This window comes from Plectropomus leopardus, chromosome 5 (genome assembly GCF_026936395.1).
Source record: "Plectropomus leopardus strain MGB_pleo_1.0 chromosome 5, ASM2693639v1, whole genome shotgun sequence".
NCBI lineage: Eukaryota > Metazoa > Chordata > Actinopteri > Perciformes > Serranidae > Plectropomus > Plectropomus leopardus.
Window position 1 is genome coordinate 3,971,877 of NC_142180.1, and position 27,679 is coordinate 3,999,555.

At 39.1% G+C, this 27,679-nt stretch overlaps 1 protein-coding gene across 1 annotated transcript in view; it reads left to right on the forward strand.

Moving 5' to 3' along the window:
- naaladl2 (N-acetylated alpha-linked acidic dipeptidase like 2) overlaps nt 1-27,679 on the forward strand; it is a 795,864-nt gene that overhangs the window by 758,553 nt on the left and 9,632 nt on the right. Inside the window, exon 20 of the mRNA XM_042513024.2 lies at nt 17,621-17,819. Within this exon, the coding sequence (XP_042368958.1) occupies nt 17,621-17,819 (199 nt within the window). The remainder of the gene's footprint in view (nt 1-17,620; nt 17,820-27,679) is intronic.

A 27,679-nucleotide genomic window follows, 5' to 3' on the forward strand; every position in this document is an offset into this window, starting at 1 on the left:
CGTGGATGCGCACTGAACGGTGACGTAGAATTTAGAAATTTGGCATTAAAGCTTCGCTATACGACATCAACTCCGATCACTAGAAAATGTTATTCTGCCTACTTTTGTCGACTTGATTAGACTTCTCCGGGGAGGTCCAGGTCCTCGCGTCACTCCAGGGGAGAGCTGCGGCGCGTCTTCCAGACGAGGTGACCCGCTGAAAGGCGGCAGCGGCCGGGCAGGTGGAGTCGGTGTGCGGCGGTCTTTAACTGGCCTCGGTGTTCGCCTCAGCGAACCGGTAAAAGTCTTTAAACAAAGTCCTTAAGGGCAGGCAACGGATGCTGATAGTTTGTGCAGCAGGTGTTGCTTCTAGATCCGTGGCAGAGTTGATGGCGAATCGTGTGTCCTTCTCAATTAAAACTCGCAGAAATAATCAAAGTAATCCCACTGGTCTGAGGGAGTCACTTTAAATTATTAATTTGATTTTACTTAAAAACGAATTACCAAAAGTGTCTTTACTGACCAAAACTGGTATAAAGAAAAGCGTCAAAAAGATTTAAAAGAAAATGGCTTCAAAAGTTAAAGTTCAGCAAAGCTCTGGTGAGCTGTTGCGGCTCCGCTTATAAAATTGAAGAAAAGAAAAGTTGCGAGCGCGGATGCACGAGACGCACCGCTGTAAAAAGGAGCGAAGAAAACTTCAGAAAAGAGAAAAGGAGAAGCCTTGAGAAGAGTGAGCTGAGAGAGAGAGAGAGAGCTCTGAGCTAACTTTAGAGAGAGTCACTCAGTTTTATCTTCGATTTGGGGTGCGGATGGAAGGCGGAGTTAGCGAACTTTTGCACCGAGCGATCGCAAGCATCTGGTATAAGTTTCTAAAAGACCTAATGTAATTTAGGAGACATTTATGTCTCTGAACTTTATGACGAATTACGCGATCTAACCCGTGGTGTATAAATTCACGTATCTCCTCATCACTATAGTCTCATCACAGTAACTTCAAATGCATGTTAGGAGACCTAAAAGTAATTTATAACGTAACACATGATTCTGAAGATCCTTTGCTCAATTTTGTGAAATATGTGACTACACATAACATAACATTGTACCATGGATCCTAAGAAACTTGTGATTACTTAGATATAGGATTACTTTTAACATTATACAATGAATTCAAAATACGATATAACTACAAAGTTGGTTACGAGCTTACTAATAACTAAGACCACTAGATGGCAGTATAGCTCCATTATAACAAAGGGGAACAAAACGTACTTTACCTAACTCATTCAAATTACATGAGATGAAAAGAATGGGAGGTGCTCCTATCTGCTTACTGAAGCATGGAGACAACCTCACCCCCAGTCACAAAGATTAGGGAAGAAGGGAAATTTTAACTTACAACCTTGGTCCAAGTCATTCTGTCAGATGTTTATCACAACACAGGGTTATATAATGGCTTTACCCAATGTTCGACCAGTTGGTTATCTCAGCAGGGGAAGCAATACGATGGTTGTTTGGTATTGCTTGGGTGATCAGGAGGTCGTTCAGATGCCTTACATCCTGTGGTATGCTGATGGGACCTTCGGAGTGCTTTACCTTCCACCATATGTCAGGATGGAGGGTGTCAGATACTAACACTTTCCCGTGGCTTAAGAAGCCAGAGCGTGTTTGCAGACATCCCCAGGGAGTATAAGTTAAGTTAATTAACAACCCTCTGTTGGATGTTTTGGGTTCGTAAAACAGTGTCTCTTGACGTGTCCCCCACTTGCCCAGGGGACATTGAGCTCTGGAGTTCCTCAGAGGGACAAATGTAATGACCACGCCAAGGCAGTCCACTACATGCTATTGATGACATCAGCCACTCCCTCCTTCCATCGCATTTCTCTTACCACGCCACTGTTGTTTGGAAGTACAAGTGGTTGCCAGTTTTTTGCACAACCTATATATATATATATTTCATGGTCAAGTGGACAGACAGATTAAGTCAAGTAAAGTGCTGAATATTTGTGTTGGAGTAATATATTCATTTGCAACATAAAGCTGTGCATCAGCTTTAGATTGAGGTTACTTTGTGTGGTGGTGTCTCAAGAATCATTTAACGTAATCTAACATTATGGTAATATTATGACATAGCTAGCTGTAGGTAACAACATGCCACAACAATAAAAGATCCACACTTTTTGGTTTTATGTTTCATTATATTTGGGATGGAGAAAGGTAACTAATTTAAAGCGCAGGCAAAGAAATAAAATGCCATCCGTATATATTAATAAGCTACTATCCTTGTCTTTTTTTACACCCAATATTGAACATTCCCCTCACAACTTGCCCCGCTTTCTCTTACTGTTCATAATAATTGTTAGTCATTTCTGCCACCGCTTCCGTTCAGAGACTACTGATGCAGGAGTGTGAGCTCCTCGCCAGGGTCTGCCTGCACAATAATATCCTTTCTCCACTGCGCAGAAAACCTGCTAACATCTGGCTCTTTAATGCAAGAGGAAAGGTCACAACCTACATTCGCACCTGCGTTGAATCTGCAGTAGTCTCGGGTATTTAGCAGCTCTGGCTCCAAATAGCATATATGGGAACACGACATTAGGTGAAGATGCAACAACGTGTTATCTGCTGCAGAGCTGTGTACACAGCTCTAGTTTGCTGAAAGGAGTCTATCACCGAGTTTTAGCAGGTTTACACATAGAAAAATACATACACGTGTGAAAGGGTGTAAAAGGGGTATGACAGGGCAACTGTTTGCATCACATGACTAATATTACCCAATAGTTATTAACTGGTTTATCGTAACAGTCGAGCCTTTTGGTTGTCTTTGTGAGTTTGTCAGTTGTAAGCCACTACTGCTGTGATAGAACCCCCACCCCCCTCTAAGAATACATTACCTAATGTAACCTAATGTCAGACATCTTACATCTTTCACAGACATGAATAAAATATTAATTTTGGACCAGTCAAATTTTTTAAAATGATTTATTCACAATAATATTTTTAATTTAATAAATAAAAGGCTCTGTGCATGTATTGCTTTTGATTATAAAAATATAACAGAAAATATGTATTTAAAAATCTAATTTATCAATAAAACCTTTAAGGCAGACTTGAGAAAGCAGCAGCTGTTCCTTAGTCATTTGGCCTGATGATAAAGCAAGGAGTTGCTGGAGTCATTGTCAAAGGAGTCAACATGGTTACGTTGCATGGAAAGCATTTGGAGCATGCATTCATGCATATAACATGTATATGGATTTGCATGGCAGTATGCATTAGCTTAACTAGATTTAGAACATGAGCACAGTGAACACAAACATATTCTATACAGAACATGTTTATCCCCAAAAGGCATTAAGAACATGGTAACTTAGAAGCTATGCCTCATTTGCACTAAGCTGTCTATTTTGTAACATAAATATGTGCTATAACTAATTAATAACATAACATATGAAAAACATTTCAGTCTTTTCAAGTCTTTTTTTTTTTAATTATTTTTTGGGGTATTTTTCCCTTTATTGATAGGACAGCTGTAGAATGACAGGAAATGTGGGAGAGAGAGGGGGAATGACACACAGCAAAGGGCCACAGGCTGGAATCGAACCCTGACCACTGCAACGGTCTCGACATATGGGGCACACACTCTAGCAGGTAAGCTAGAGGCCGCCCCTTACAAGTCATTTTTAATACACTGCAGTAGAATGCTGTGACTAACAGTTGTGCAGAGGAGACATTGACTTCGTTTTTTTATGGTTATTAAGTGAAAAGGTTATATTGTGTCTAGATTTTATTTACATTTTGAGTGCCTTTCAAGCTTGCCAGCAAGTTGTTTGTGCCGAATTACATTTGACGCCACATTAAAACTATTTGTTATGCATTTCTTTCTGTTAGTGTATGGGAAAGAAATGCATCCAGTTTCAATATAATTAGAAGAGGTCCGTTTCTTTTAGAATCTCAAAAACATGGTCTGACCTTTTCTTTAATAGACATTTTTCATTTTGAAAATGATAGTACTTATATGAACATAAAGCAGGGAAACACTTGCGTCCCTGCTTGTAATCAGTGAAAAAGAGTTGAAAAAAAAGTTGGCTGAATAATAGCAGTCCAGTCAGTTGATTGGACATGACATCCACCATTACAAACAAAAGATATAAATCAGTTCACTAGTTGTGTTCTTTAAGATAGCTCTATCCTCAAGTAACCTATGTGGTCTTTAAAGTTTCTACTACTTTAAGTCCTTTTACTTCCACATAATCAACCTGTGGATCCACTGAAAGACATCATTAAATTAACTGCACTTTATTGTACAAAAAGTTGATGGAGTGCAGTTACCACTGTTGCCTCACAGTGAGAAAGCCTTGAGGAGCAGAGTCTTTGTTTCTGGTTCTTTTGTGTCATGCCCAGGAGGAAGTACATTTAATATGTCAAAGCATCTGCTGCATGGTATAAAAACACAATGTTTTTTTGCTCTCCCCAGTCTCAGACATAATGCCCCTAAATCAGCTACTGTAAAAAGAAAACTACAGAGAGAGATCCTGGGGCCATGGACTCACTGTTCCCTACATTAACTGTAACTTAGAAGAATACGCAGTCAACTCAGGCGTAGTTCAAAGCAGGTGAACACATCATTGTCTAGAGGGAGGTTAACCCTTTGAAACCTGAGAAAATTGGTTTGGTATCTTTCAGAAACATGGAGAGAGGGTGGCAAGCAGCTTAACAAGATATGGCCCAGAACTTAGCAAGAAATTAGTAAAAAGCTGCCAAAAAATCAAAAACAAAAAATAAATGAAAAGAGAATGGCCACAAGAAAGCGCTATATATATATATACACTATATTACCAAAAGTATTCGCTCACCCATTCAAATGATCAGAATCAGGTGTCCTAATCACTTGGCCTGGCCACAGGTGTATAAAATCAAGCACTCAGGCATGCAGACTGTGAAACAAGACATTTGTGAAAGAATGGGCCGCTCTCAGGAGCTCAGTGAATCCCAGCGTGGAGCTGTCATAGGATGCCACCTGTGCAACAAATCCAGTCGTGAAATTTCCTCGCTCCTAAATATTCCACAGTCAACTGTCAGCTCTATTATAACAAAATGGAAGCGTTTGGGAACAACAGCAACTCAGCCACGAAGTGGTAGGCCACGTAAAGTGACGGAGAGGGGTCAGCGGATGCTGAAGCGCATAGTGCAAAGAGGTCGCCGACTTTCTGCACAGTCAATTGCTACAGAGCTACAAACTTCATGTGACCTTCAGATTAGCCCAAGTACAGTACGCAGAGAGCTTCATGGAATGGGTTTCCATGGCCGAGCAGCTGCAGCCAAGCCACACATCACCAAGTGCAATGCAAAGCGTCGGATGCAATGGTGTAAAGCACGCCGCCACTGGCCTCTAGAGCAGTGGAGACGCGTTCTCTGGAGTGATGAATCACGCTTTTCCATCTGGCAATCTGATGGACGAGTCTGGGTTTGGAGGTTGCCAGGAGAACGGTACATTTCAGACTGCATTGTGCCGACTGTGAATTTTGGTGGAGGAGGAATTATGGTGTGGGGTTGTTTTTCAGGAGCTAGGCTTGGCCCCTTAGTTCCAGTGAAAGGAACTTTGAATGCTTCAGGATACCAAAACATTTTGGACAATTCCATGCTCCCAACCTTGTGGGAACAGTTTGGAGCGGGCCCCTTCCTCTTTCAACATGACTGTGCACCAGTGCACAAAGCAAGGTCCATAAAGACATGGATGACAGAGTCTGGTGTGGATGAACTTGACTGGCCTGCACAGAGTCCTGACCTGAACCCGATAGAACACCTTTGGGATGAATTAGAGCGGAGACTGAGAGCCAGGCCTTCTCGACCAACATCAGTGTGTGACCTCACCAATGCGCTTTTGGAAGAATGGTCAAAACACTCTCCTCAACCTTGTGGACAGTCTTCCCAGAAGAGTTGAAGCTGTAATAGCTGCAAAAGGTGGACCGACATCATATTGAACTCTATGGGTTAGGAATGGGATGGCACTTCAGTTCATAGTATGAGTAAAGGCAGGTGAGCGAATACTTTTGGTAATATAGTGTATATATATATATATATATACATTCTTTTTACTGTAATATTCTTTAAAATATAATATGAAGAGAATTACATATACAGTTTTCTGTACATTTTCCCTTGTTTTTGAAAATATCTAATAATACCTCAGCTATTTATCACATCACATCTTAGTCACTTTTTACTAATGTTTTGCAGTTTGTGCAACTTTTCTTGCTAAGAGTTCATTATGTTTTTTCCATGTTTTTAAAAAATCAGGTTTCAGAGGTAATGTAAAGCAGATATGAATATAAGCCGAGAGACCAAATGTGATATGCAACCTTATTCTTTACGTTGTCAATTTTATTTTTCCTTTTTTTTTTTAATTTGTGTTTTTACAAACTTACACAGTGCAAATGCATAATACATACCTATTTTCACATGTCAATTACATACATTTGACATACAAGGCAAAAAAGACAAGACAGGACCAAATGGACAAGACAGACTGCATGAGACGAGACAGACAAGACAAGCAGAACGGGACTACACATATAAGACAGGACAAAACTAACAAGACAGAGGCAAAGACATTGGGCTGTTGGGACAAACTGCATATTGTGATTTCTTGTGGCATGTTACCTAAGGGGAAAAAAGAGCTGATGTGAGACATACAGCATATGAGGGGGCATTTATGGAAACAAAGAGGGATCAGGTGCGTTAAAGGTATTGCAAAAAGGGGGGTAAGGTATCGGATGTGATGTTATTTTTCAAAGATGCTGTTTGAGTGGTCTGTGAGTAAATTGAGCCAGAGAAATATGGATAACTTAGATCTGTCTTTCCAATTTAATAGTATGACCTTTTTAGCAATGGTTAGTGATATTAAGATGAATGGTGTGAGGTGTTTGGGAGTGTGTAATGAAGAAATGTCACCAAGTAATGCGATGATGGGGCACAGGGGGATGCTGAGGTTGAGGATCTCAGAGTGCATGGAAGTAATCATCAGTTATGGTTGGACAGTGTGAGCATGTGTTGCTTTGGCTGAAGCTCATACGATTTAAATTTGTGAGTGGTGATGTGGGTTCTATGGAGGACTTTATACTGTATCAGTTGGGTGTTTGAATTGCAGGACATAGATAGGCCCCAGGTACTCTCAGATTTGTCCTGCAGACCCAGTGCACTGTTATGAGTTCTCTCTAAGTGTCTGCCTGAGACAAGTTCCCTTTGCTGTCTCAAGAAACAAGGAGCGCTGGTAGCCTTCCATTCATCCAAGAATGATTCTCTCAGCTACTAATATGCTGACCATCAGGGCTGTCTGTACAGAACGTGGACATGCAAGAGACGCTTCAGAACAACCAGACAGGGCAATTAATGCAAGATCAATGTGTAAATCATACATTTTACAATACCAAGAGAATATATCCTGCCAAAAAGGGACAATCTTAGGACAAAACCAAAATGTATGATTTTGAGTACCTTTTGACATTTTACATCTGTAACATTTTTCACATATGTTAGGATCCATTTTAATAATCATATCTTTAGAGTAATGTAGTCTATGCATGAACTTGAACTGAATCAGCTGCAGTCTGACATTTATTGAACTCCTCTCCATCCCTTCCATCCACACCTCCTCAGTCGCCTCTTAACCAAGATCTGCCTCCCAGGCTGGCATGACCTGCTGGAGAAGGTTTCATTGTGTCATGTGTGTGTAACCAAAAACCTGTTTGAATCCAAGTAGGTTTGTTTCTCATTCAGACCAAAAAATGTGCGTTGCCAAGTTGGTTTTGTACAAGGTATCCATGACAACGCACAGAACTGACTGCACACAGACAAGACAAACTGCAATAAAAATCCCAAATGAGACACATATTTCGAATGTGCTGTCTACATTTCCCAATATATCCCAAATGACTTAATCAGAAAATGCATGTTGTTAACAAAGTCAGAACATCGTCATGTTTGGAATAATAGTGGAATATTAGTGTGCATGTAAACATTGTCAGTGATGATTACTCTCCCAACAATTAATAATGATTATTGAAAAACAGCATCGGTACTGTACCAGTGAGAATATACAGATGCAATTTATGACTATTGGATTATTGATACTGCATGTGCTATAAACAGCACATTGGTGAGTAATGTGTAAGAATGACAGCCCCGGTGCTGTGTGAAGATCCCTCTGTGCTAGTAGGTGATGAAGAGAGATATTCATAAGGAAAAGGTGTTAAAAGATGTGTCTCTTCATCCATCTATGACTCAGTGCAGGAGCAGGAATGAGACTCGTGCACGAGTCACAGTGATTTCTTAGAAAGATGCATATGCAATACTTCACACATGTACATTAAAACTAACAGAAGGAATGTTTAAGCACATATCTGTGTTTGTGCACACTTTTTAGTCATGAAACTAGAATTGTTTTGCATCTGGTCTAATTTTTTCTCCTACAAATATTATTTGAGAGTTGCAGGAATTACAGAAACAAAATAACAATGTAAACATGGGGATGTAATAACAATAATTATTATTATTATAAAAGTTTACTAATAACAATACTAATACTTCTACTACTGCTGATACTACTAATAATAATAATAATAACAACAATTTACTAATAGAGCTGCTAGTAATACAACTAATACACTTTATTTATCAAGCATTTTATACTAAAGATGCAACACAAAAGCAAAAAGACAACAAATCAATCAATCAATCAAATCTTTATTTGTATGGCACTTTTCGTACAAAGAGTAACACAAAGTGCCTAACAGAGATTAAAAACAATAACAGAAATGAAAAACATCAATGAAAATCAAGAAAAATACAGACAGCCTGACCCTCCCACCCCCACATATACGTACGCAACAAAACACACACATTCATGTAGATATTCCCACACATATTTGCAAAGGCACCCAAACACCCCCCCTTACCACCCACACACACGCACACATACACCAACACACACCAATTGTTACTAAAGAGACATGGCTAGAGAGCCATGGCTAGGCACTGAGACCTGAGGCGAGGGAGAAGCTACCTGTGATTATCAACCCCCCAGTCGTTGATAATCACAATATGTAAGTGAAGGTAAGACACTACGCTACAGAGACCAATACAAACAGTAAGAATAAGAGAATAGATGTATAAAAAGAACGAAAGAAAGTCAGAAAACCCAAATAAATAGGTTTTCATTTTAAATAAGCCTGCATCTCTTATAGCGTTAAGAAAGGTATTCTGTAATTTTAGAGCAAAGTTAACAAAGGAATGAAGGCTGCCTATTTTGCTGTGCGAACGATTGTGTGTTTTGAAAAACCCAGCAGTAGAAGATTTGAGAGCTCATAAAGGATTATCGAACGACAGAGTCTGCAATGTAGGGCAGTCCCAAAAAAGAACTTTAAAAACCAGCAAAAAAACCTTAAAATCTGTTAAAAAGGTGCTGGGGACCAGTAGAGTCAAGCTAAAACACAGTTAATATGCTCTTTCTTCCTTGTTTTAGTTTAAGGTTGATCAGCACATTTTTGATCTTTTGAAGTTTTTCAAATGAATGTTTTGGAAGGAAAGCATGAGTAAGTTTTTCAGGATCTTTACAGGATAGGAATGACCATAACTAGTTGCAATGTTTTTTAAATGATGAAAAGCTGTTTTGGTCACCTTTCTTGTGTGAATTAAAATGTAAATCTGAACCTAGAATAATGCCCAGGCATGCTACTTAAGAGTTGATCCCAGGAGCCAGATGCACAAACTTGTGAGATATATAATAATATTGTAGTTTCTTTTATTTTAAATTGTAATTAAAATGAGTCACATAAATAATGTGTGACTAATTGTTAATGGCAACTTAAATATACTTTAAAAAAATAAATGGTCCTTTTGTTTTCAACATATTTCCCTTTTTTTTTTGTTTCTTACTCAAATAGTATGACAAGAGTTAGCTATTATTTGCTTAAATCACCAAAATCAAAGGGCTTACATTTTGGACTGGCATCTGTACAGGCTTCACACAGAAATGTTGCGAAGCAAAGATAGAATTCCACTCAAATTATTGACTTAACCTTTTGGGACCTGGGCAAATTGGCTTTATTTTATTCAAAAACATGAGAAGAAAGTAATGAGCAACAAAAGAAGGAATGGCCCAGAGGTTATCAAGAAATCTGTGAAAAGTAGAAGAAAATTACCTGGAAATTTGCAACAACAAAAAAATTGAATCCAAAGCAAAAATAAAAACAAACAAACAAAAGGTCAACCAAAAAAATACAAAACAAGGAATCACCTGGAAAAAAAAAAGCTTAAAAAATAATGAGAATTTTGTAAAATAATTTTAAATGTATAATCATGAATTCACTGGACATTTTTTCTTAGTTTTTCTTTTTTTAAATCGTCTTCTACAACTACCAATCTCTTTTTTTGTGTCTCTCTTGTATGTTATGCTAATACTTTTTTGGTGCTCACGGTTTCAGGAAAAGTAACTGAATGATTGAATTGTAGAGAATCTTACCAAATTAAAGATGTGTGTAGCATGTCCATACTGACAAAATTGTAAAGATATTTACATACTGTATGCGTGATCCAAGCAGTTAATTAATGTTACCTCCAGCAGGTAGCCAACAACCCAGTTTCATGCATCCAAAGAACCCAGACCGGGCCAATGATTGAGACAGGCCTTTATTTGTATAAATGTATATCACACCGGGTTTGTTAAAGGGACTGGGCATTTAACTGAAGTTTTAGGGAATAATAGTTTAGCAAAATAAGAATAAATTAAACCCACATGGTACCAAACACCAACATTCGTAAAGATCTTTAGATGTTGGTGAACTAAAAAGTTAGAAATATTCCATCGAATAAAAGCATCACCCTGAAGCTCTTTTGTCTTCCTCTCTCTCGATCTCTCTCTCTGCCACTGTTATCACTGGAGGCCAAGTCCCAACTGTATCCCCAAATACAAACACACTCACACGCGTCCCTGCGTGTCAAAAGATGTGATGGATTACAACAATCAAACAATATTTCATGAGTCCCAGCTGGCTGCAAGGAGCCAGAGCCATTTAAATTTGTAGGAGAGAACAGATCTCTTTGTCTATTTTTGTCCCCACTGTCTTCCCCTCTCGTCTCAGATGAGTCACGCTCTGTTCCCAACCTACTGTGACAAAGAAACACACACACACAAACACACGCGCACGCACGCACGCACACACACACTCAGCTCTGTTTAGTAAGACCAGTTAGTTACATGTTATTAGTTCATGGTCTCTTTTTCATTCAAATAAAAACTAATCCTAAACATTTTGCACCATATCCTGCTGTGACCTCAGTGGCCTTCTTTAAGTAAAAAAAATATGGAAAAAATATGCAATTTGAAGTACATTTTTTTTGCACATAAAGCTTTCACATCTATTATGCTGTATTTTTATCATCTTTTCTCTCTGTTTTTCTCCTAATAATGTTTTCATGGCATCTTTCTCATGCAAAATAATCAACCTTATCACCAAATGTAGCATAAATATCAGAAAATTCTGCAAACTCAGTATTATGTCAAAGGCCAACCTTTTGTTTCCATCTACAATAACTGTGCCAGCAGTTAGTGAGTTGGATAAAAACCATGTTTACAGTTAAAAATCCAACACCTGCACTTCGGGACAATGTATACACACATATATCCAGCATAAACAATGACAGGTATAGCTGGTAGACAGCATTTATTTATGTAGAAAACTCATGACATAATTTTGAAGAAAGACACATTCCACATGATGAGTTCACTGCAATCTCTACATGAACTTGCACTGTGTTTGCTTTCTACCTTATGACATTCACCCTAGATTATAGACAGGGCCGGCTCTACCCAATTTGGCACCACAGGTGCCCTAACCCTAACCCGCACCTCCGCACCCAATAACAACACATCACATGCTCACACATAATTTAGGAACATGTCACTGTTTATTTATTTGTAATGTTAATATATATATTTTTTTCTAGACAGAAAACACTAAGTGAGGGCACCAGTGTGCATAGAAAATTATTATTTTATTATTATTTTCCCTCGAGGCCAAGGGGGACTGGCGGCATGGCGGCGCCCCTCCAGCAGATGGCGCCCTAGGCGACCGCCTATGTCGCCTATGCCAAGAGCCAGCCCTGATTATAGATATTTTCATTTTATTCCAGTTCAAAGGTCAGCTCATTCCTGGTAAACTTCAAGTTTTTGCAGGGAAACATCCAAACCACAGAGAGCTCCAGATAGTGTTTGTGTGTGTGTGTGTGTGTGTGTGTGAGAGAGAGAGAGAGAGAGAGAGCGAAAGAGAGAGAGAGAGAGAGAGAGAGAGAGAGAGACGTACTTATTGTACTCATCTGTTGCCACCTTTCAGTAATACCAAATAATAAAAAAAAGAAGACAATCAGTAATAATAATAAAAATAATTACTTAATTTGTGTAGCACTTAAATGAACAAAGTTACAAAGTGCTTCACAAAGTACATAAAAATAAAACAAAGAAATATATAGTTACAATAGATAAAATAATGGTAATCGCTAAGATAATGTGCACTGAGGCAAAACGGAACAAAAGGAACTAAAACGAAATTTAAGCATCACAGATGTACAAATCAGTCATTAAAACGAAACACTTTCCTATAAAAATCTGTTTTAAGCAATGCTTGACAAACAAATAATGTGTTACCAAGCCAGTATGCAAACACTACAGTCTGAGAGCAGCACAATGTCATTTTCAAGAAAGTATTTGAAAGATCAAAATCTCTTAATCCTACCATCCTGTTCTAAGTCTGAATGAGGTACAGAGCTTAAAAAATATAAACAAAGTGAACTATGGCTTTTCCATTGCTTTAAATCTTCCTTCAGTCCTGTTCATTAATTAACACAAAAGGTAGAAGGCAAAATCAAAAACACTGAAACATGAAAAATTGCATTGTTTAAAGCAGCCACTTACAAAACAAAATACACAGTTTCAAGATGGTGCGCAAAAATAATTCCAGTTCAGAAAAGCTTCAGGACAACTGGTCTCAGTTACAGGTCTCAGATAAAGTTTTTTTTTAACTTGTGACAATATGATATAATTTGCTATCAGTGTGTTGCAGTAAATCGACAAAACTAAGCTCATCGATTTTAATGGGCCCATCTTTCACGTAACTTCAATATTTCTATGACAATTTAGCCTCTTGCAATAGTGCTGCCTTTGTGTGACAGTTAATTTATCTCTCTAGGCAGCTTTCCATTAACTTTTAAATTGTGCAAACTGAAATTGTGCATATGAAATACACCTAAGGGAAATGCATCAATTTCAAGAAAAACAAAACAAAAAAATAACTCCCATTTATTGCAAAAAAAGTTTTACGCTTACATGAGGTGGTATTGCAGGCAATTCAAAAGGCCACATTTTGCAAAACTGCAATGGAAACATATTTTTGGGATTTTCTAGGTCACGCTGTGCTATGCCTATATGTTTGTCAGTAGGAACTGGCTCCCTCATGATGCAGCAGGAGCTACAAGAGGTGTTATTAAATCACATAACTCTTCAAAAGTTTAGCGGATAATCCAGAAGTTTTGAATCCATAATTCCTCAATGAAATCGTGGACTATCAGCTCCCAGAAATCCCTCATATGTGACGGCTCCTACATATAAGGGCCTTCCCTTTCCATTATCACTCCATAACACGCTTACATGGCCTTGAAGTGGAATAATGACGGCTAGTGCGGTGGCTGCAATAAAAATAAACCTGCTAATACTTATAACATCCATCATCATGCTTCTTGGAATGTGATCACCAGAGGAGAAGTCACAGAACATTTTGACAGTATCGCTAAAGTTTTGTGCAAATCTGTGATGGAAACCCACCTATTGTGAGCAACAGTAGAACAAGTTTGATGTCACTGACAGCTTTTGAAATCTAGTTATAATATTTTGAAATCAGAGGAACTCCTCTGTCATTGCAAAGTAAAACTGAACACTTGACCACACAATGCATATATAGTTCAATAAGAGTTTAGAAAAGGGCAATAAAACAGAAAATAAATGGCCACTAAGAATATTACTGTCACAACACATTCACATTAAATGATTGCCAGTATGCATTTATTTGGTTATTTGAAGGTCAACAGATGTCAAAACTAGCTTCAATGTGGTTGTAAAGTGAAAGTTAATCAAAAGTCTACACCACAAGAACTCCATTCATGTTCAGAGCTGTGATACAACTCCATGCTTGAATTCACTTTATACAATGATGTAAACAGCTTGTAGGAATATTTATTTAACAACAGAGTTTCACAAGTGGCATAATTGTCTTCATGTACTGCAAAAGCATCGGTGTCTCACTGAATGTAAACCATTTAGAGCTGAATACCTGAACATGAACCTTTGTCCTTATACACAGTTACACAACAGATTTCAGCTTTTCCAAGCCAGAATTCATGTAATAGAGCCAAGAATACAGGCCAATTAACTGTAAATGCAAGGTAATTGATATGCGCTGCCAAATGTACTTTAAAACAAGCCAGCTTTGTGTTGATGGGCTGATGAAGAGCATGGTGTGAGTAGTGGTTTTTGTGTGTGTGTGTGTGTGTGTGTGTGTGTGTGTGCGTGTGTGTGCGTGCGTGCGTGTGCGCACACGTGTGTAGAGGCCAGTGCAGTATATTGATGAGTAGTTAAAGAAAGGATGTGTTTGTATGAGTGTTTATGTATGTACAACTATAATTTGAGGATGTGACCATGATGGACAGCTCAGGGATGGAGAGCTATGTCATGCCAACACAAGGTCAACTCGTTTTTAGTCCATATTGGCCTCTGCCAAGGTTAGTCCTCGATATTCAAGGACAGGATCTCAAGGTGCAGCTGCTGGGCAGGAGAGCATCCTGTTCAGGGACCTCAGAAGTACTTCTCTGCTCTTTGCAGATGATGTGGTTCTTTTGGTTTCATCAAAACATGACCTCCAGCATTCAATGGGGTGGTTTGCACAAATTTGCCCAGATGAGCATCAGTACTACTAAGTCTGAGGCCACGGTTCTCTGCCATAGATAGATTGCTTGCCTCCTGGACGCCTCTGGTTTTCCGGGCACGTCCAACTGGTTGGAACATGCTGGAGGAATTTACATTTCCCCTGACCCGGGAATGTCTCTGGTTTCCCAAGAAGGAGTTGGAAAACATTGCTGGGGAGAGGGATGTCTTGAATACTTGTTTAGCCTGCTTCCCCTGCGCCCTGGCCCCAGATAAGTGAATGTAAATGGATGGATGGATGGATGGATGGATAATGTATTTCATGATACTTACCATATCTATCCATAATCTGTACTAGTTTACTAGGAGGAGATGGGGGCACTTAAACTTATCTCACTCAACATTTGGCAATAGGCAATTCATATCCTTTTGAACATCCTTCATCATGCTTCTTGGAATGTTATCGTCAGAGGAGAAGTTGGATAACATCACTCAATGGAAACACAGTCATCTCGCATTTGCTTTTTAAAGACATTTCAAAAATATCATCTAAGCTTTGGACAAATCTGTAATGGAAATTGTCTGTTGATCTCATTTACACCTGTTGTTAACATGCAGTCTGCATATGGATATGTTATCTGAGTAATAATATGTGATCTTGGTTCTTTGCACTTTCACCTGGTATTGATCAGACTCATAGCCCGCAATGTGATCAGATCTAACAGAGGCTGGCTAATACAGGGTGGAAATATGGCATTCCACCAGCCACATATCTTAATTCTGAGTCAGCAAATTTGATCAATGTCATTACATATTTGAAATTAGCACATTAATTAGTTTTTACTGTTTTAAAAAAATATATTGAGAATTATTCCAAATAAAGATAATACAATATGAAATGAACTGCAAAACTATTTTGTATTCTGTTGAACCCCGTTTCAACCAGGTAGACCAGTTCAGTTCAGTTTACGTTACGAAAATTTGTGGATGGTACCAATGAAACCAGTCCTAAACGTCCCCAATTTTTTGTTACCCCTTTGTTGGGGTACCTTGCACACAGCTCTGGTACTAAAGGCTTGAGCTAGAAACGCTGCAGTCCATTGACTGGTCAGTATAGAATCAACAGTCTGCGCTGCTTGCTGAGCTGTGGCTGCTTCAACCATCATCCATCAACGCACCTTTAAATTTTATTGTGACAACTTTTACAACTCCATCTCGTTTTTATTTGACACACTTCTATTGATGATTGGATTTTCAAATGTTTAAAAAAATGTCAATTAATTTTGACTGCATTATGTTAAGGACATATTCTAATCCTCACTTGGAGAAAAACAAAACAAAACAAACAAACAAACTTATTGGAGCATTGTTCCTGTGCGATGGGGCAGCACTAAACCCCTGCTGTTGCCTAAGAAGGACTCAGTGCACAAACCTGCTATTTTTTAATATCCCATTGAATATTTAATTATGTATTTAACATTGTTTATATAGAATTATTTTATTTTTAATCCATTTTTTTAGGTAATTTCCTTTTCCTTGGTTTTATTTTATTTATTTATTTCTTACTTTAGTTGGATGGAGAGGGAAGGATGGAACGGGAGATCAACAGGTGGATCGGTGCAGCGTCTGCAGTAATGCGGACTCTGCACCGGTCTGTCTTGGTGAAGAGGGAGCTGAGCCGAAAGGCAAAGCTCTCGATTTACCAGTCGATCTTCGTTCCTACCCTCACCTATGGTCATGAGCTTTGGGTAGTGACCGAAGGAACAGGATCGTGGGTACAAGCGGCCGAAATGAGTTTCCTCCGTAGGGTGGCTGGGCTCTCCCTTAGAGATAGGGTGAAAAGCTCGGTCATCCGGGAGGAGCTCGGAGTAGAGCCGCTGTTCCTCCGCGTTGAGAAGAGCCAGATGAGGTGGCTCGGGCATCTAATTAGGATGCCTCCAGGACACCTCCCTGGTGAGGTGTTCAGGGCACGTCCCACCGGTAGGAGGCCCCGGGGAAGACCCAGGACACGCTGGAGAGACTACGTCTCACAGCTGGCCTGGGAACGCCTGGGTCCCCGGAAAACTGGACGAAGTGGCCGGGGAGAGGGAAGTCTGGGTTTCCCTGCTTAGGCTGCTGCCCCCGCGACCCGACCCCGGATAAGCGGAAGAAAATGGATGGATGGATGGGTGGATAGTTGGATGGATGGATGGATGGATGGATGGGGTTGTGTATGTATTTTGCTGCTGGTATTTTTTTGTATTTTTTTTCTATTTTCTTACTCATTGCCTTCTTCCCATGTTTTTGAAAGAAATCAAGCCAATTTGCCCAGGTTGCCCAGGTCTTCCTCAAAACATAAACTCATCTCAGCTGATGGGAAAAACACTCATTATACCACATTAATAATATCATTGCTCAAAGTTTTGTCACCCTGACATCATGTTGTATGTTTTTGTGAGTTGGGTTGCCAAAAGCCCTTCAAGGCATAAAAGTACATTGCACAAGTTTGGTTGAAACTGTGTCACAGAGATTTTACAAGACCACACTGAGCTTCAACTTGGAACCAGTGTTTTGGTCTTTCATCTAATGCTAATATATTGCTTATATATTTCAGTCAAAGCCTAAAGTTCAGGTCAGTTTTTTCATGTGGTGTTTATGTTTTTTCTGTCTTCCCCCCTGTGCTGTATATGTGTCTAGACAAGAGTGTGGTAACTCAGCCCATGCTGTCCTCCGCCTCCTCTCTGAGAGACCACGCAGCTTTCTTCCAGTCAGAAACGATGCGGCCAGCAAACGATCCTAAAGAGCGTGACCCCTCCCACGTGCGAATGTTGAATGATGTGCTCCGTGACCTGGAGAAGAGCTTCATCCTCCCACAGACACTGCCTGGAGTGTACAGGTAGGAGACAAGCTACTGTCTCACAGCTGCAACCCAGGAACACACAAGTGCGCGTGCACACACACACACACACACACACAGTTTGAACAGTTTCAAAATGTATGAAATTATGTTGCAAGCTCAAGACTTCAAAATCAAAGATAATAATCTTCAAACCCTTTGAAACCTGAGCAAACTGGTTGAATTTCTTTTAAAAACATGGCAGAAAATACCTAAAAATTAGTAAGAAGTTATTATTAAGTACAAGAAAATTACTTGAAAATTGGTTAAGAAAAAAAAAGAAAGTTAAAAAAAACAAGGAAATGTCTTGGAAAAGATGCTTCAAAATTATATTAATCATAATTTTAAATATGAAATTATGATACTTTCCCCTAGCTTCTTTTCTTTTTTCCCCAGACATTTTTCCCTAGCTCTTAAAAAAATAATATTCTAAATCTATTAATTTTTTTTAAATTTGTTGAATTTTCTTACCAAGTTGCTCATTGCCCCTATGTTTTTAAAAGAAATCGTACCAAATTGCTCAAAAGTTTGAATACTTGTGAAAGGCATCTGAAAGCAAGACAAGAAAAGTGTTGTTGCAAGTCCCTTCTAGCAATGTTTGTCTTTGTGTTCTGTTTATACAGCTTTCCATAGGTTAACAGGTCCTTTCTATACCTTCTTCTAGCAACGAAATTAGTCTAAGCATTAGCATTAATCAGCATTAAAAAGTTTTAAATTGGAGCTGGCTAAATTTTCAGGTAACCTGAACAACAACCATCTCAGAAAGATTTTCCCCATTTGGCACACTAATCAGTGGGCTCCATCTCGCCACTGTTAGCTCAGTTGCTCCTCCTGCCTCCCCATTAACTCGGCTCTGTTATTTGCACAGTCTCACATCCCCTCTCAGCCCTCTGGAAATTGTTGAGCCTTTGAATTTGTTTGTTTTTGTAAACAAAAACTGCAGTGTTTAATGCGCCAAATGCACTTCCTTCATCACAAAACATTGGCAAAAATGGCTTTTTTGAAGATTTTGAAACTGCTTTGTTGACACCAAATTTTGCCTGCTGTTAGTCTTCCTCCCTCCCTGTGGTTTCTAAGTGTGTTACTGCCACCAACTGTTGATCAGAGGGATGAAATGAATGCATGGGCAGGAATGAGTGTTGTATGGCCTTTAGTGTGTGTTTGTGCAAAAGATACAAACACAATCTGCTAAAACTTTGCTCTTTAGCATAATTTGTGGTCAAAAAGTCCATAGGGACCCTTTAAAATTACAGTTACACAGAAAAAATATTATGTGTGCAGGGATTTTAACAGAATATTGCACAAACTACACAAATAACCTGTACCTATACACAGTGATGGGCAGTACTGTACTTAAGTACAGTTTTAAGTATCTGTACTTCACTTGAGTGTTTTTTTTGGGAAACTTAAAACATTGTAGGTGAGAAATAGACAGCAACAGAATCTTGATTTATTTTTAATCAATGCTGTCTAGTTCGACAATCTGACCGCAGTTCACGAGCAGTGATTGACAGGACTGACGGCTGCTTGACTCCAACCAGAGCTGATTCTGATTGGTTGTTTCTGTGAGCCACGGCAAACTCTGGCAAATGCCTTATTTTCTTCACAGATTATCCGTCTCATACTTTTGTGTGGATGTAGTGTGTGTGTGTGTGTGTGTGTGTGTGTGATGATAGTTTAAGCATATATGACAATAAGTTATTTTTTTTTATTCAAGGTAGGCTAGTGACTGTAGCTTTAATGTCAAACCATTCTCTTTTTAAGCCCACAACGTTATGATTTTGGGTTGTCCATCTATATGTCCATCCTTCTGTCTGGACCATTCTTGTGAGCAAAATATCTCAAGAACGCAGAAGAATTTATTAGAAGTTGACACAAAAGATCACTTGGACTCAATGATGAACTAATCAGATTTAATAAGATTTTGGTGGTCGAAGGTCAAAGGTTAAGGTCACTGTGACCTTGTGTGCCTAAATTTTGTGAATTCAATTTCTCAAGAATACCTTGAGAGACTTTTTTAAAATTTGTAACAAACATTCACTTGGACTCAAGGATGAACTAATTAATTTGAGTAGTCATAGTTCAAAGGTCAAGGTCATTGTGACCTCGCATCTGTCTCATTCACGTTGAGGGAAATTGGCATTTGGCGATTTTATCAATGTGGCAAAATGTTCAAGTAGACTCAAGGATTAGCTGATTAGATTTTGGTGGTAAAATGTCAAGGTCACACTGACCTTCAATTCATACGTGGTCCCAAGGATTAAATTATTTAGAATATGGTATTTGAAGGTCAAGGTCAATGTGACCTTACATCTGTCTCATTCTCAGGAACCCAATATCTGAAGCTGTTCGTAAGACAGTTTCATAGAATTTGGCACAAATGTCCATTTGGACTCTGGAATCAACTGATTAGACTCTGGTGGCTGTAGGTCAAGGTCATGGTCACCTCATAAAACATGTTTTTGGCCAGAACTCAAGAAATCATATGCTTATATTTCACACAAATATCTAACAGGACATAATGATGAAGTTCTGACATTTAATATCCAAGAGGTCTGGCCATTACCTAAAATTTAGGTATAGTGATAATTAAAATGTGTCCTGAGTTTGTCACATCACAGAAAGATGTGTTATCAAAAAATAAGTATGTAAAAGAAGGTCTCAAAATCATTAAAAAAATGCACAGTGGGGCGGCTGTGGCTCAGAGGTAGAGCGGGTCGTCCTCTAATCGGAAGGTCAGCGGTTTGATCCCCAGCTCCTCCAACATGTTGACATGTCCTTAGGCAAGATACTGAACCCCAAATTGCTCCCAATGTTGCGTCATTGGAGTGTAAGTGTGTGTGAATGGTTACTGAGTAGCAGGTGGCACCTTGTACGGTAGCCTCGGCCGCCAATGTCAATGTGTGTGTGAATGGGTGAATGTGACATGTAGTGTTAAAGTGCTTTGAGTGGTCAATAAGACTAGAAAAGCGTTATTCAAGTATAGACCATTACAGTATTCTCTGATCTGAAATGCTGGGGGCATGTCCGCCAGAGGAGCGGAGGTCACGCCCACTCGTGGGACTATACTAACGATGCTTCTCCTTTTTGTACTGCGACATTGTCAGGGGCAGGGTTATGCTGAGTATAGTTCCAGTGTTTCATGGAGCTATGGTTTTAGGCGCGCCCAAAAAATCTTAAAACAGGAAAATGGTGACAAAACACTTAACCATCTCACTCCACAATTCAGTACTATATAGTAAAGGTAAAGTAAAGTAGTAGTATAAAGTATAAAGTATATTAAACATGTTTTCAACAATCAGTTTCCAACATTAATAATGTGTTTTGATACAAATCTCTGAATTCGCTTTACAAAGACTTTAACGTAACATCTCAGGAACAGAAGTGGAAACATTTAGTCAGATACTGAAATGACAGTGACACTAATCTGGGGTGTCCACCTTGAAACTGTGCTGAGATCCTCTGTGCTGCCAGGAGGAAGATGTGTGAAGCAACCATGTTTTCACAGACATAGATGTAAACTGTAAGTGCAACTTTACTGGTTTGTGGAGGCATACAGCTGCATGATGGTATTTTGAGTTACTTCTGCCATGGTACAGCTCTGTAGTGACAGGCTGTCACAACTAATTGATCAGGTTACACTGACTCCTGAACAGGTCACATTCAAGACAAGAAATTCAGGAGAAAAAAATTGGGCAGTTGAGAGGGTTTGTTGAATCCAACACTAGTATGAGAAAACCCCATTGGGAAAAATAGAGGTTTGGGACTGTTTACGTGTTTTTGGAAGGGGTTTGTCATTTGTCTGACTCACCATCTAATAGACCAATGAACCTTGAACAGATATAATGTGAAAAGTGTTTAGAAAAGTCTGCTCAGGTTCTTGGTTATACTTTTAACAAAAATTGTGTTTTAATGGAGGTCGAGCAGTAATGTGATTAGAAGTGATTGCTGGAATATGATGATGGGAAAATGGCAAAAGCCGGTCAAGTCAGTGAAGAAAAAACATTACTTTTAGAGTGATTTGTCTTCATGAAGTTACTGCCACGTGTGACATTGAAGGCACACAACTTTATATGGTGGCAAGAACTAATTCTCACACCAGCTCTGTAGTGCATCTTTTGTGTTCGTTGTATTCTGAAGTAAGTAAGCTTCCACTGCATTATTTTGAGACAGTTTGGTTATTCGTTGATTGTCTAAGTCAAGGAGAGTTAGGTGATGACATGGTATGTTAAAAGTAAGCACCTGCAAACCCCCCCGGCATTATTTATATTCATGATTTGATTCCAAAAGGTCTTTTAAATCTGATCTGCTGCCATCAATTAGGCAATTCAAAAGGCCTTTGTTGGCAATTTGGTGTGCAAAAGCCCTTTACTGTGATGCTGTGATGGTGAGAAACAAGGCAATATTGAGCCCAGAGATTGTAGTAGTGGCCAACTGATGTTGAACAAATGTAGTGGAAAGCTGGCTCATTGAGAGCAAGCTGGCAGACCAACAACAAGGTGGTAGGTTACACCTGTTTGAACACAATGGCCTGTAGCCTGGATAGCCATGACTCATCCAAACACTTCCAACTCTGCCTGGGAAACATTTGGAACACCGGTAGTCATTTTGGGACAGCAATGCCTGAGACCAGACCTTGGAATTCAAATTTGCTGATCACATTGAAATTTACAGTAAGGGTCTGGCAGCAGTTATGGGGATAGGAGAGGAGCTGAATCACATATTTGATATTATGAAAAAAGTTTCATCATTTCCAGTGTCATTAATATTTTATTTACTTTGGATGAGGCATGCAAACGAATACAAATTTGTTGTTTGGAAATTAACACATAATGCACTCTGAAAAGATATGAAAAAGATTTTGAAGAAAATATGTTATTCTCTCCCCACTTTATCTCATTTGTCATAAACATCCAGCCCCTTCCTCTGTGATTTAGAATTGACTAGAAACACAGACAAAATGGTTTCCTTAGACTGAAGTCAATGTTTAGTGTGAAACATGGAATCATATAACCATGACAAAAGGTACCTCAGACAATCAGTACTGAGATTTGGGCAGTCTGGTATGAATACAGCACAATATTAGTACTTTGAATCTCATATTTTCTGCCTAAGAAAGTTCAAGACATGCTGAGTGGAAAGGGAGGTCACACTAAAAACTTGCAGAGTTAACCTTTTGAAGTTGTTTCATTCTGAAATCTTTGCATTTTTATTGTATACATATTTCCTGTATGTTCTGGTTGTATTTCAGTATCGAGACCACTGAAAAATAAATATGTGTTATCATTATAACCTTGCTAAAATAAAAAAGTTTAAGGTGGCCTCAGATTTTGCACATTACTGTATGAACAGTATATAAATGTTTAGGAATAGCACTTTTTTGAACAAATCACTGTTAAAGACTGTAACATACCTGAGGTGGATGGGGTAACTCAGCAGCATATGAAGAATGAGCTAAGAGGTCAAAATGGTGCATTTGTCCGTCTGTATGGGATGAAGTTTTGCTTGATGTTATGTTATGTTATGAAAAATCGCTTGTGTTTCCATGCGTGCGTGCAAAACTGTTTTTGCACTTGTGAGAGCAGGACTCCTGCATGTGTGTGTTCGTGCGTGCGTGTGTGTGGCAGCACTGACCCCACCCGCCCCTCGCACACACTGCAGAGCTCTCCTCTGTTAGTGTGTAATTGTTTTAATCTTGTTGCAAATTATAAGTTGAGGTAGTGAGATGAAAACTGTAAAACATAACATTTATGTAATCTTAAAAAACAAGAAATATGTTTTCTTTAAATCTCCAATACTGATAGCAGAACCATTAACGTCAGAGCTTATCAATACTGCAGTCTCTAATAATTTGGCACCGGGGGCCTGTTTAATACCTGGTTTCAGTACCGATCCCTACTCTTTGGGGATTCCTCTTGGTGAAAAGTCTTGTTGTGTGTGACCCCCTATGGCCGGGCAGTCATGTAATGTGAAAACAACAGCAACTTCAAGACTCCAGATTACATTACAGCCAGCAGCATAGTGTGAACAGTGCAGTGATCTGACTACTTTAGAAGTCATGTAGTGTGACCTTAGCTTTAGGCTGCATCTCAAAAAGGCTGAGAGAGCTTGTCTTTTGAGTTTGCAGCTTTCTCTTTTTTTTTCTTTTTATAAAAATAAAAACTTAAAACTAATCTAATTTTCATCTGGATCTCTGCTGATTGTAAACAGGAAAAATGAAACAGACTAAAATTTAAGATATCGGTAGAGAACTGTCAACAAGTTGTTATCCCAAGTCTTCACATGTTGTGGCTTTGCAGTGGACTTCCATGTCTACATATAAGTCTTCAGGTATTCTTCTGCATCTGCTATTGATGTGCTGCTGTGATGTCAACACAAGCACATGGTGGTATTACGCTACATGTGGTTATATTTAAGCAACAAAAGCACACAGCAACCAACGCCGGGACGTCAACAAATGCACATTGCCACGAATGTTTAGCATTAGGGAAAGGAGGCACATTGTAAGGTGTAGAAGAATACCATCACATTTAGATGGATAGTGGACACTGGACTCCAGCATGAAATTCTGGGGTTTGTACGATCAATCCACTTCCCCTCCCACCCACCCTACAGGGACCTTTGTGCTCATTGTATTACTTCTTCACCTGAAGCATTTCAACCTGATGCTGTCCAACGGTGTATCATGCGGACGCGACAGGTACAGTCTGTCCATCCATTTATCACGCTGCTGTAACAGGTGCTGTCCAGCAGCATATAACACCACGAAAGTGTCTGACCAACTGCGTTCTCAGCTGATAACCTCCAGTGGCGTATCATGTGGATGCAAAAGGTGGCTTTTGGCGTTGGGATCTTGCGCAGAAAGCACTGCCAAATTGGCTGTATTTGATGACTTAAGAATGAGAACAAGCAAGAATTATCTCACACAGGATATGAAGCAACAACCGCACCTACTTTAACATCAGAATATTGATAACAATGTATGTTTGTGAATGCATACAGATAGTAGCTTAGTGCTCCCCCTAACAAGGATCCAACATGTCCAAAAAAAAAAAAAATGGTGGCAACATATTTACTGGCTAGTATTCTCTGACTTTAAAGTCATGATGGTGACCATGATAATAGTAATAAATCTAAAAACATACAAAGTTAGACTCAGCAAAACACTTAATCCTCCCTCTTTTCTGACCCCCTCTCCCCACCCTAACAATTTCCACACAGTCCCTAAATCACATGCTGTCCTATACTGTAGCAGCCATGATATAAATCCCCCAGCAGCCATCTATCTTACATTGGTGGCATCCACTTCTTTTTCAGCTTGTTCTACATATGGAGCAGAACAGCAATAATGTAATGGAAAACTTGAGCTTCACAGTGAACACATATTTATTCCTTCTGACAAAAAAGCCAAAAGGAAAATAATTTACTCACAACAGTGTCTGATTTTTTTTCCAAGCAGCAGCTTTTCAGGGCAGAGCAGCAGTAATTCATTGGCTTTGCACAGAGAGTGGGAGCTGCAGATTAGTTGGTGAAGTTATTTTAGTCAAACTGTCCGGCTGAAGAATAAACACAATAAATCATATCAAATCACATTTAGTCGGGGGACGGCTGACCTTGACTGATAGTGGAGACTTTTTCTCAGCGACTATATTTCTGTTTCCTAACAGTAACACCTCTGTTCTGTTTGATTTTAGCATCCTCAGAGTGTCTGTTACACACTTTGTCTTCCCCCACAGCTTTTTAGCTGTCTACTCTTCACCAAGACTCCAGCAGAATAAATGGCTTCTGCTGTTCAGTGTTATTCACAGTTTATGGCAGTAATAGACATGTTAATTGTCCTAGACTGCCATTAGCATCCAAGCTAAAATTAGCTGCTCCATCATGCTCGGAGAGCATTAAGGCTTAATAGCGCTAATTTATAAAGGAAGTTACCATTTCCTCACAGGACTGAGACAATTAGACAAAGAGCGCTGAACACTTTTCAAAATGTTTTCTTTGACGGTTTATGTCTGGTTTTTTTTTTTGCAACACAACCTAAGGTACATTTTTAAGCATCATAAACACACAATTATGACACTTTTGGTGTGGTAGAACAGTAACACGTATTCATAATGACGCCTGTGATTTGTATTTTTGTGGTTATGTGCATGATTACTAACATCTCATTAAACTGCACACTGAGACTTGAAAGACTTTAGAGAATCCCATCCACGGTTGTGAAGGGTACTTGGTGCGTCAGTACAGATCTGTTTGTGGCCGAGCTGCAAATATTTCAATTCAAAGATGCACCTGCTGCTGACACTGGAATGAGATTCAGGATAATAAGAGCTCTTGGTCACCAGCAGGTCGCTGGGTGGTCCTGCTGCGTGCCCTGAAGGGTTGGAACTCTCATTTGTATCCAGAGTTATACATCTGCAAAGTTGAGCAACTGCAGTCTTGACTAAGAATCAGTACACTACTACAGAACACTGCAGTGGACACAACACATTATACACATATATTTTTCTGAATAATTGTGTAGTTTACCGATCAGATCGTTTGGATCACTGACTTTCAACCTGGGTGTCCAGACCTCCACTCGGGACCAGCAAAGCTTTTTGGCAGGTCTAGTTTTGAAAGGGTTTAAGAATCTTTTGTTAAAATTATACAATATGCCTATATCGCAGCATCTCATTCATTTCTGTGAATAAAAATAAGCAGTTAAAACTACCAAAACGTTAATAAAACAATTGCCAAGGGTCAGGGGGAAGAAAATACGAAATTTGTAAAAAAAGAGGATTACGGGGTGGCCTCTAGCTCACCTGCTAGAGTGTGCACCCATATGTCGAGGTATCCCCAAAAAATAAAAATTATTTACAAAGATTACAAAGTCTGTGTGATTGTTAAAAATCAAAAAGTATGTAAGAAAGGCAGAACACTTTATATATAGTTGATGAAATTATCAGGAAAACTCATCTCTGATGCCATATTAACAGGAAATAATTGCTCAAAATAATTCCAATTTCCCATTTTACACAAACTCATTACACAAACTTGTTTTGGACTTTAATTGTTATGCATGGAATATAATTAAGCAATATCACATGAGAGGGAGTGATGTCGAACTGTATATCATCACGGCTGTGATTCAGATGCCGAAGATAATCACAGCCATGATGATATACAGTCCAACATCCAGACCTAAAGTGTGATATTGGTTTTATACAACAGTTCTACAAGCGTCTTTTATTAGCTCACGGTAAAAAGTGATAACAGATTATGATTTATTTGTTTATTTAAGGATTTTTTTTGGTTCCACTGACACAAATAGTTCAGCAACTGCTGGAAGTGACAGCTGTTGCCTAGCAATGCATAAACATTTTCCTGCATGTTGCTTGCTAATCTGCATTAGCTCAGTCTTCATGTTCTGCACAGAGCAGATGCTCAGTATCATGCACAATTATCTCTTTGTTTTCAGTGATAACAGACACTTTGGCAGCCTATGTGATTCAGATGAGTTAGTTTGATCTGACAGTTCGTCACTCCAGTGTGTGTCCACTCACTGCTGTGATCTCCGTCACCTTGAGTCCCGTATCAGACAGCATGTGTGTGTGTGTGTGTGTGTGTGTGTGTTTGTTCGTGTCTCTCACGCTGTGGATAGTGTCAGACAAGTGTGTCCCTGTCTCGCTGCACATCCTGTGGTTACATTAGATAATTACCAACTGATAGTGTGAGCCTAATTAACGGATTTTGAACAGCTGTCAAGCAGAGTGATACAGTTAAAAGTTAACAGTCCAAGTCATGTTGTGCTGTATATCATCATTTATGGAATGCATTTCAACCAATCAAATTGCTTGGTCCAAATAACTGTTGTATAATAT